At 36.7% G+C, this 12,789-nt stretch overlaps 1 protein-coding gene across 1 annotated transcript; it reads right to left on the reverse strand.

Annotated features, from left to right (window-relative positions):
* Positions 1–3,665: 3,665 nt before the first annotated feature.
* LOC128171362 (uncharacterized) lies at positions 3,666–8,160 on the reverse strand. Its single transcript, XM_052837141.1, has 11 exons — positions 7,803–8,160; positions 7,435–7,644; positions 6,802–7,149; positions 6,484–6,504; positions 6,281–6,295; positions 6,021–6,134; positions 5,481–5,633; positions 5,037–5,327; positions 4,342–4,677; positions 3,992–4,204; positions 3,666–3,751 (listed from the first exon to the last, which is right to left on the reverse strand). Exons 1-11 carry the CDS (start codon positions 8,074–8,076, stop codon positions 3,669–3,671), a joined length of 2,058 nt encoding a protein of 685 aa, XP_052693101.1. The 5' UTR covers positions 8,077–8,160; the 3' UTR covers positions 3,666–3,668.
* Positions 8,161–12,789: the final 4,629 nt, after the last annotated feature.

Below are 12,789 nucleotides of genomic sequence, written 5' to 3' on the forward strand. Positions count from 1 at the left end.
TACCCTACTCAGTACAAAAGATTACCCCTGTCAATTAAGTTTCACACCTTTTTTACGTGCTAGACCCTCATGAGTAGCTTGTATCAATACACTGACTTCCCAAATCACTTTCAAAAATTGGAAAATTGCGAACAACAGTGTATCACACACATATCACACTTGGACAGAAAGAATTCAGCTAGATTCGGTTATCATTATTGTCCGGTTAATATTTCATGACAAAATAATAAAATAAAGCAGAGTTCTTTATCTCTTAAAAACGTTCACTCTAGCATGTGTTGCTATATGGTATGAAAGGCAAAAAAACCTAGTATCAACACTGGGAGCCATTGCATACATATACTTTATCATTCATGACAACAATAGACACATTTCAGATATCCGGACGCTTCACCTATCCGGACGATTCAACCTGGGAACGAAAGCGTCCGGATAACTGAGGCTCCACTGTAGATGTAAACAGTATGTTCTAAACATTGATACAGAATTAATGTAAACATTGATGCATTATAGATGTAAACATTGATACAGTATAGATGTAATTATTGATACAGTATAGATGTAAACATTGATACGGTGTAAAGATGTAAACATTGATACAGTATAGATGTAATTATTGATACAGTATAGATGTAAACATTGGTAGAGTGTAAAGATGTAAACATTGATACAGTATGTAGATGTTAACATTGATACAGTATGGATGTTAACATTGATACAGTATGGATGTAAACATTGATACAGTATGGATTTAAACATTGATAGAGTGTAAAGATGTAAACATTGATACAGTATGTAGGTGTTAACATTCATACAGTATGGATGTTAACATTGATACAGTATGGATGTTAACATTGATACAGTATGGATGTAATTATTGATACAGTATAGATTTAAACATTGATAGAGTGTAAAGATATAAATATTGATACAGTATGTAGGTGTTAACATTCATACAGTATGGATGTTAACATTGATACAGTATGGATGTTAACATTGATACAGTATGGATATAATTATTGATACAGTACACAGTATGTAGATCTTAACATTGATACAGTATGGATGTTAACATTGATACAGTATGGATGTAATCATTGATACAGTAAAGGTGTAAACATTGATAGAGTGTAAAGATGAAAACATTGATACAGTATGTAGATGTTAACATTGATACAGTATGTAGATGTTAACATTGATACAGTATGGATGTTAACATTGATACAGTATGGATGTTAACATTGATACAGTATGGATGTTAACATTGATACAGTATGGATGTAATTATTGATACAATATAGATGTAAACATTGATACAGTATAGATGTAAACATTGATACAGAATAGATGTAAATATTGATACAGTATAGATGTAAATATTGATACAGTATACATGTAGATGTAAACATTGGTACAGTATGGATGTAAACATTAATACAGTATATCTGTAAACATTGATACAGTATACAGCAAAACACCGTTATAGCGAACATGCTTATAATGAATTGAAGCTTTCAGCAAAGTGAATTTAATTCCCCAAGTCTCTGTTTCATGTTGTAAACTTGACGGATATAACGAATTACGCTTATAATGAAGTAATATTGCCCATCCCTGGGACTTTGTTGTAAGCGTGTTTTACTGTAGAAGTAAACATTGATTCAGTATAGATGTAAACAGTATGTTCTAAACATTGATACAGAATAAATGTAAACATTGATGCATTATAGATGTAAACATTGATACAGTATAGATGTAATTATTGATACAGTATAGATGTAAACATTGATAGAGTGTAAAGATATAAACATTGATAAAGTATGTAGATGTTAACATTGATACAGTATGGATGTTAACATTGATACAGTATGGATGTAATTATCGATACAGTATAGATATAAACATTGATAGGGTGTAAAGATGTAAACATTGATACAGTATAGATATAATTATTGATACAGTATAGATATAAACATTGATAGAGTGTAAAGATGTAAACATTGATACAGTATGTAGATGTTAACATTGATACAGTATGGATGTTAACATTGATACAGTATGGATGTAAACATTGATACAGTATGTAGATGTTAACATTGATACAGTATGGATGTTAACATTGATACAGTATGGATGTAATTATCGATACAGTATAGATATAAACATTGATAGGGTGTAAAGATGTTAACATTGATACAGTATAGATGTAAACATTGATACAGAATAGATGTAAATATTGATACAGTATAGATGTAAACATTGATAGAGTGTAAAGATGTAAACATTGAAACAGTATGTAGATGTTAACATTGATACAGTATGGATGTTAACATTGATACAGTATGGATGTAAACATTGATACAGTATGTAAATGTTAACATTGATACAGTATGGATGTTAACATTGATACAGTATGGATGTAATTATTGATACAATATAGATGTAAACATTGATACAGTATAGATGTGAACATTGATACAGAATAGATGTAAACATTGATACAGAATAGATGTTAACATTGATACAGTATGGATGTTAACATTGATACAGTATGGATGTAATTATTGATACAGTATAGATGTTAACATTGATACAGTATAGATGTTAACATTGATACAGTATGGATGTTAACATTGATACAGTATAGATGTTAACATTGATACAGTATAGATGTAAACATTGATACAGTATGAAGATGTTAACATTGATACAGTATGGATGTTAACATTGATACAGTATGGATGTAATTATTGATACATTATAGATGTAAACATTGATACAGTATAGATGTAAACATTGATACAGAATAGATGTAAATATTGTTACAGTATAGATGTAATTATTGATACAGTATAGATATAAACATTGATAGAGTGTAAAGATGTAAACATTGATACAGTATGGATGTTAACATTGATACAGTATGGATGTTAACATTTATACAGTATGGATGTAAATATTGATACAGTATAGATGTAAACATTGATAGAGTGTAAAGATGTAATCATTGATACAGTATGTAGATGTTAACATTGATACAGTATGGATGTTAACATTGATACAGTATGGATGTAAATATTGATACAGTATAGATGTAAACATTGATAGAGTGTAAAGATGTAATCATTGATACAGTATGTAGATGTTAACATTGATACAGTATGGATGTTAACATTGATACAGTATGGATGTAATTATTGATACAATATAGATGTAAACATTGATACAGTATAGATGTAAACATTGATACAGAATAGATGTAAATATTGATACAGTATAGATGTAAACATTGATAGAGTGTAAAGATATAAATATTGATACAGTATGTAGGTGTTAACATGCATACAGTATGGATGTTAACATTGATACAGTATGGATGTAAATATTGATACAGTATAGATGTTAACATTGATAGAGTGTAAAGATGTAAACATTGATACAGTATGTAGATGTTAACATTGATACAGTATGGATGTTAACATTGATACAGTATGGATGTAAATATTGATACAGTATAGATGTAAACATTGATAGAGTGTAAAGATGTAAACATTGATACAGTATGTAGATGTTAACATTGATACAGTATGGATGTAATTATTGATACAATATAGATGTAAACATTGATACAGTATAGATGTAAACATCGATACAGTATGTATATTTACCTGTCAACACAGACAGCGTCTACAGTGAGGGTCGTCATACTTGATACAGGAAGGGTGACAGTCATGTCTCATCGGGGGACAATATGCTGTAATATAGAGAAAGTATATTGTGGACAAAAAAAGCAGTGTAGCCTACTATAATAATATAAGTAGTAGTGGACAAAAGACTAGTATTTTTAAAAAAGGGTCGGTAAACTGTAGCACATGTAGAGAAAAAAATACAGAGGTTAGACCATGAAAGTGACACAGAAATGAAGGTCGTTTGTAATAAAAGTCATGTTATTTGCAAACGTACAGAAATAACTCTACTCAACGGCAAGACTCACCACTTCCTGTGTCAGTAAGCACGCGCCCGTTGCTGTAGACTGCCGATCCACCACTGATACCATAGGGAGTTCCCCCGCCCCTGTGTGTCAAATAGGTACCAGATCCGCTCCCTACAGTAGACCCAATGTTATAATAGGATCCGCCACCGCCCGTTGATCCTATAGAGTAACTTGATCCGCCCGTCAATACACCCAGGATTACACCACCGGAACCTTATGAATCGTAAAACGATAATATATTTTACACCACAGATAAACGTCTTTTTGAAATTGTTTGAGATAAATTATTAATAGACCCTTACTTATCAGTGCATCAAATGTTAAGAATCCCTTTTCTATGACGTCATTACCTGTGACGTATTGACTTGAGCCGCACGTGTTGCTGTTGTGACACTTGGTGTTGGTCTGAGTCTGAGTGACGACCACCGTTTGTTTCTGTGGAGGCGGTCTGTCCACGTAGATAGGGATCCCCGTGTGTTCTGTATCCGGGACCTTGGAGCCGCACGTGTTACTGTTGTGACAGCCCGAGGTTTGTGTGACCAATACGGTTTGTGGGCGTGGCCGGTCTACATATACCGGGATTCCGGTGTGTTCAGTCTCCGGTTTTTGTACATACACTGTCTGTGTGGGGGGTTTCTGTACGTAGTAGGTGTGAGGTTTCTCGCAGCCATTGCAGTCTGTGGACCCTGGCAAATATTGATTATAAAATAAAAATGTATATTAGTATTACAATAACTATCGTTTTCTTTACTATAAGAAAAAAGAAAAAAAATCAATACAAAATGAACAGTTATTGACAATACCAAATATGTCAGTAATTTAATTAAATGATAATAGCTAACGTTACATATTTTTTGGATTTACCTTATAAGGTAATTTGATGTGACGTCAAGAACATGACGAAAATAACCGATGTTGCACAGCTTTGGTTCATCGCGTTATAACACGCATTCAAAAATACAAAAAAGTAAACGTATTGAAAATACATAGGAAGACTAGTTTTTATTAAGTCTTAATTAAGAATTAAAGCAAAAGTCAGATCTACCTGTGACGTATACAGCCTCGGTCTGGGGCCGGGGTCTGACATAGGACACCAACTGGGGTTCCACAGGGGGCTCACAATTGTAACACTCGTTCGGGTTTTTGACATAAACAGTTTGAGTTTGTGGTCTAGGCTTGACATATGACACCATCTGAGGTGTGACGTCACAATCATGACACTTGCTCCCTCCTGTGACGTAAACAGTTTCTGTTTGTTTTGGTGCTGTTTGTACGTACGTCACTGGTTCGGGTGTAGGTGTGAGGAAGTCAATGTACTCGCAATCAATGCATTCAGCTAGAACAACAAATAAGTATCATTTATTGTCAATTGTTTTTGACGGTGGGTACTTTCCATGTATAATGGATCGGTTTGTGAAACGTATTTATCCTGACGCTTTTTCTTCTATACATTGCACTAAACGTTCACACACTTGCCCATGTGACTTACACGTGGTCTGGGGCTGTACGTATCCGACTAGACATTCACAGGTGGGACATCCGTCCACACCGCACTTGTACCCGACCTCACAGGAAGTAGGACAGCTGAATGACGTCACACAGTCAACCTTGTGTTGAATGACAACCTCATGTGTGGAGTACCCTGGCCAATCAAAAATATAGATGCATAAAGATAAATACAAGATTAGATAGTGAACGAAATAATTGTAAAATGGTATATTCCTTCAATCTAAAAATAAATGAAAACTGTATCATTTTCTCATTTGTTATATATGTGTAGACGCATTTTAGAATTTATTACAAGAAACGACTGATGTTATTGAAAACGGCGACCTTATAATATATTCTAGTAGATAGTGCCTGTTTTGGAGAGTAACTGTTGGAATTGACACCCCTCTAAAACCATTGTCAACCGACGTGAAGCAGAGTGTAGGACACATAAATGACGACGTCAGACAGCAGTCAGAGTGTAATCAAATGTCAGCACGGTTAACTTTTGCCAAGTTTTACTAAGAGAGTTGTCATTTACCTGAGGGTATGGCACAGTCACACGTGGGACATCCGTCTGCCCCACACTTGTAGCCAACACTACATCCATAGCTACACACCAAACTAGGGCAGGTCAAGGTCACTATCTGCTGAACTACAAAGGTCAAATGCTAGGGTCAGACAGATCTCGTTATGATATAATTTTCGAACTACTAGTAAGAAGAAACAATGAACATCTGTTATAAAATCATACAGTACTATTTTAATACTTTGAATACTGGTGCAAAGAAGTTACCTTACCTTGTGGCTGAATAACTACAAAGAAAAATATGTTTATTTTTTATAAAAAAATGTTGATATAAGACATATTAAAAGTGCCCTCTCTAGCGAAAAAAATACTAACGTTTTGTTAAGATTGATCTCAATTTATGTTGTCAACGTGCGTTTGACTGTTTTAAGATTTAAAGTCACCTGTTAGTACTGATGCAAAGAAGCTACATTACCTTGTGGCTGAACAACTTGAGCTACAAAGAAAAATATGATTATTTTTGATAAAATTTTTGTTGATATAAAACATAATACAGTTAAAAGTCACCTGCTGGTGTCATAACAATGTTTGTTGATATAAAACATAATAGTTATAGTACTCATGACAGTGTAAGACTGATTTAAGGCACAACTACAGATACCCTTTTATGAAAGTCGTGAATAATTAGATATAATTGACTTTTGTTGCAGATCTGTAGCTACATGGAGAGGAGAGGATTGGAGTCGACGGACCGTCTATGGATCTATATCTAATTTGATACCACGTGACTTACTGTAGGTGACTGCCGGTTTGACACAGATACAGGTGCCACACCCGTCACGCCCCGCCTCCCGTATGTGGTAGTGAGTTCCGCACGTCTCCCGACACGTCTGTTCTACTCTGCACTCATTGGGCGGGGACACAAGGTATGTGTTGTGGGAAGATGTTGCCGTGGTAACTTGTGTTGACGGTCGGCCACCCGATACAGTTCCACCTCCCCCTGGCATGGTGCCGCCCCCGACTCCGCCCCCTGAGATGTTGGAGCCGCCACCAGAGGTGGTGAACGGGGTGAATCCGCCATTGACGGAGTTTGATCCACCCATATATCCACCTCCTCCACCGCCAATGGAAGATCCGCCCACTAAATTATCATTCACAAATTAATATCGTTTATAATATAAATAAAATTCAAAGAAAAAAAATCAGCATAACAAAGCTAGCTAGACATGGAACAAAAAGGAAGAGATGCTGGTATACAACTGCTCTGAAAGTCTTGACGTATTTGGTTGTATATATATTTGAAACAATGTTTGAGCTTATAAAAAAATACAAGGATTTATTTACAGCAAAGATGACGTTTGATTTGTTGACAACATGCCGAACAGAATCCCTACAACAAACCAGTAAGGAACATGTACTGGTTTACCTGATACCGGGCTGCAGTCACAGGACGGACATCCGTCTGATCCTAAAGGACCAATCCTGTACCTCCCTTCACAGGTTGATTTGCATAGCTCCACCCCTAGACAGTCTGTCTTAGTTCCTGGTCCTTGATTGACGTGAGAGAAAGCGGCTCCGCCCATGGAAGGCATGCCGGACATGAAAGAACCGCCTGACATCGCCATCATTCCGCCGCCTAATTAAAATATCAATTGCACCGCCATAAATCCCCCCAAATCATATACTTCTAGTAGGTATCAGGCATATATTGATCATACTCATCATACTCTTCAATCAATAATTAGGACAAAAACGAACTAAAATGATTCTTAAAGATATTGATATGATTTTTACCTGGACCACATGGACAAGATTGACAGCCAAATTCATCAACCATTAGACACCATTGGGGACACCGTACACGTCTCAGACAGCGGGAGGGGTTAAAAACGGAGGAAGGGGCGTGTCCTCCCATCGCCCCGCCCATCGCCCCGCCCCCTGGGCGCGGACCTCGCATCCCGCCCCCTGGGCCCATTGATTGGGCTGACATCGGCCCGTGGGACAAGACTCCTCCCATTGGGCTGCCGTTTGACCCACCTCCGTGGAAGGGACCACCCCCTCCCATCATAGAGGGAGACCCCCGGGGTATGTTGAATCGTTTGTGTTTGCTGTTATGATGGCGGCTTCTGATTAGTTCTTTATCGGGTTCACTGAGTGTGGTGTGTAAGACTACAATGTAACTATAGTGATTGATAAACTTGTTCTTACGATGGTGGTATTTCATGCATTTCTTAAACATATAAAATCCGAGATATAAAGTTCGCCAATACGATGTTAAATTCAAAATGTAATGTCTTAAATCAAAGTAATTTTAGTTGTTTGTACCTGGGTTTTTTTTTCCATTTTTTTTAAATCGTCTAATATATTAATATTAATTTTTTTTATTTCATAAAAACTAAAGAAAACTCAACACCGAAAACATCAGGTTCAAATACTAGTAACTTAGCGGGCACGAAGCATCGTTTTTGAAAGTGGGGGGCCAGACTCATCCAAAAAATCTTGACAAGCAAGCAAAAAAAAGAAAAAAAAAGAAAAAAGGAAATTTAAGCTTTTCCAAAATCTTCAAAATCCTAATCCGGGGGGGGGGGGGGGGGGGGGGGGGGGGGGGCTGACAGAGTATATAACTTCAATTTCATTCCTTATTTCCTTATTTTCATATCAGTTTTTTACATACTACCAAAAAAGTGGGGGGGGGGGCAACTCTATGATAATTCAATTTTTTATATGTAATTTTTAAAAATTTGTTGCTGTGAGAAAAAGTGGGGGTGGGGGGCAGTGCCTGCTTAGCTCTTTTTTTCCATATGACGTACGCTATTTTTTCTTTATTGGATCAGAAAATGTTATATACAAATACATCATGCAAGATTTATATTGATAACATTGAACTAACAGTGGACGATTTATCAAAAAAGAAAGTTATAGTGTTCTTACCTGTTGTAAAGAAAATATACGCAATAATTCCAGTCATTGTCACGTTGAATAAAATTATATTTCTTTTTTTTTAAAATAAATTTTCCAAAAGAAAATTATTTGCTTAATAACTAGGCCTAGAAATGTTCTAACAAGAAGTAAGAAAGCTGCGCCTGAAGAAAGAACAATCGATATAATATACTATCGTGAGTGGAGATACGATGCATGCGCTGATTAAACAGAGTGACTTCCGTTTTATCTCCTGGCTTGATAATTCCTTGACCAAACCGACAAGGCGACAGGTGACGATCGGATGGACCGTACCTGAGCTGTAGACCCGCACATTGTACACACCGAGGCAGTAGCAGGTGCCCGGGCAGTCACTGCGTGCCAGTATTTACGGGGTGCCACTATAACATTCTACACACAACAGAAAGATTAATAAATTCAGTAACTAAACAGTTTGTTATGATCACCATTTACTTCAAGGGATATATCATTTTCTCAACGTTTGATTGATTAGAATAAAATAGTCTTTGCATAAAAGTAACAGTTCAATAAAAATGCAATTTACAACAAGTAAATACAAAGAAATAATGATACTCTACACCAGATACTCCAAAGGACGGTACTCTACATCAGATACATCAAGGTACGGTACTCTACATCAGATACATCAAGGTACGGTACTCTACACCAGATACTCCAAGGGGCGGTACTCTACATCAGATAAACCAAGTGACGGTACTCTACATCAGATACACCAAGGGACGGTACTCTACACCAGATACTCCAAGGGGCGGTACTCTACATCAGATAAACCAAGGGACGGTACTCTACATCAGATACACCAAGGAACGGTACTCTACATCAGATACACCAAGGGACCGTACTCTACATCAGATACACTAAGGGACGGTACTCTACATCAGATACACCAAGGGACGGTACTCTACATCAGATACACCAAGGGACCGTACTCTACATCAGATAAACCAAGGCACGGTACTCTACATCAGATACACCAAGGTACGGTATTCTACATCAGATACATCAAGGTACGGTACTCTACACCAGATACTCCAAGGGGCGGTACTCTACATCAGATAAACCAAGGGACAGTACTCTACATCAGATACACCAAGGGACGGTACTCAACACCAGATACACCAAGGGACGGTACTCTACATCAGATAAACCAAGGGACGGTACTCTACATCAGATACACCAAGGGACGGTACTCTACACCAGATACTCCAAGGGGCGGTACTCTACATCAGATAAACCAAGGGACGGTACTCTACATCAGATACACCAGGGGACGGTACTCTACACCAGATGCACCAAGGGACGGTACTCTACATCAGATACACCAAGGGACGGTACGCTACATCAGATACACCAAGGGACGGTACGCTACATCAAATACACCAAGGGACGGTACTCTACATCAGATACACCAAGGGACTGTACTCTACATCAGATACACCAAGGGACGGTACTCCACATCAGATACACCAAGGGACGGTACTCTACATCAGATACACCAAGGGACCGTACTCTACATCAGATACACCAAGGGACGGTACTCTACATCAGATACACCAAGGGACGGTACTCTACATCAGATACACCAAGGGACGGTACGCTACATCAGATACATCGAGAGACGGTACTTTACATCAGATACACCAAAGGACGGTACTCTACATCAGATACACCAAGGGACGGTACTCTACATCAGATACACCAAGGGACGGTACTCTACATCAGATACACCAAAGGACGGTACTCTACATCAGATACACCAAGGGACGGTACTCTACATCAGATACACCAAGGGACGGTACTCTACATCAGATACACCAAGGGACGGTACTCTACATCAGATACACCAAGGGACGGTACTCTAAATCAGATACACCAAGGGACGGTACTCTACATCAGATACACCAAGGGACGGTACTCTATATCAGATACACCAAGGGACGGTACTCCAGGATACATAATTTACATATAGGTCACTAGCATACTTCTGAATACGTCAGTGAAATATTGTCTTGCAAGACAAACAGTCTCGCTGAGCATATCTTCACGTTTTATACGCATTCACTGCGTGCCAGTATTTACAGGATGCCACTAATAATTGCATTCTACACACAATAGAAAGATTAATAAATTCAGTAAATAAACAGTTTGTTTTGATCACAATTCACGTCAATTGATTTAAGAAATAAAGTACGAATTATCGTGAATGTTGCAGAATAACCTCCGTGGTCGATAGATGTTGTTTAGAAATATAAAAGCCGAGGCGTTAGCCGAGGCTTTTATATTTCAAACAACATTTCGAGACCGAGGAGGTTATCCTGCAACATTCACGAAAACAAGAACTTTATTTTTATTCTACTAACAGCCCAGTATTTCTACAGATCGTTTCTCCTATATAGAGACGATCTAGGTCATTTGACGGCTGTTCCGTGTAACCCCAACGGTTTTGTTATGTATATTGAACAGATCAAAGGAATCACATGCAGACGACAAAATTTTTCTTTTGATTTTTATTACTCTTCACTTAATTCATAAAATCTTTGAGTAATATTCCTAATATTTTAAGGGCAATTTAATACGAATATTACTACTACACGTTATATATTTTATGTAAAAACACGCAGTGAAAATGTGCTGGGGAGGTCCTAAGAACAGCCGCATTGATCTCGCATTTGACTGGAACTATAACACGTGAAATTGACATGGTTTTAAAACTTTTTGCGGTTTGAAGTTAATGTACTTTCATGATCAGTACGAGAAAAATAGGTGTTTCTGATCTGATAATTTACTGATGACGTTCGTGGTATATTGGAGAATAAAACTGTAGTAGAATAGAATAAAATATCCTTTGCATAAAAGTAACAGTTCAATAAAAATGCAATTTACAACAAGTATATACAAAGACATGATGATACTCTACACCAGATACATGTACACGAAGGGACGGTACTCTACACCAGATACACCAAGGGACGGTACTCTACATCAGATACACCAAGGGACGGTACTCTACATCAGATACACCAAGGGACGGTACTCTACATCAGGTGCATCAAGGGACGGTACTCTACATCAGTTACATGGGTATGGTGTTTCAGACGCAACGTTCTAAAATTAAAAAAATAATAACTTATTAAATTAGTATAGCAAAGCTACCAAAAACCGCCAAACAAAATACCTCCCCACCTTCCTGAAAAAAATCTAGCTCCGTCATTTCCGTGCAATCATTTGTTCTTGACACAAAACATACAGTAGGCCAATTCATTTTATTTTGTAATCCTTCAGATTTTGTTTTCAAAATAGAATGATGTCGATTATTTGTTTCAAGGACCCCCCCCCCCCCCTCATTTTCAGTACCATATATGTTCAAATACATTAATCCATTGATTTGAACATATTTTATTGTATACATATATATATAATACATATATAAATGGTTTGGACACAAGTTCTGACAACTTACTAGGTCTTTACCATTAAATAGAAAAATTATACAAAACTTACAACTGTTATTTCATGATATAGAATTATTATTATTAATCCATTAAATTAATTAAATTAGTTAATTAAAACACATTAACTTGTTTACCATTCTATCAATGATCTTTATTGGTGGGTATCCTTTGTAACATAGGAAAACGGTCTAGGAATTTATACAAGACAATTTGTTTATGAATATTCTTCGCCCAGTCTTGGTGATTTTCCGTATATATGTTTCATGAATGATGGCGTTTCTTATATAGATTGTGTCTAATGGCAGTTTGAGTTGTACTTAATATTTGTGAATTAAAATGTCATCCAGTTTTTTTTCGTTTATAATCTA

The sequence above is a fragment of the Crassostrea angulata genome, chromosome 2 (genome assembly GCF_025612915.1).
Source record: "Crassostrea angulata isolate pt1a10 chromosome 2, ASM2561291v2, whole genome shotgun sequence".
In the NCBI taxonomy this organism is placed as follows: domain Eukaryota; kingdom Metazoa; phylum Mollusca; class Bivalvia; order Ostreida; family Ostreidae; genus Magallana; species Magallana angulata.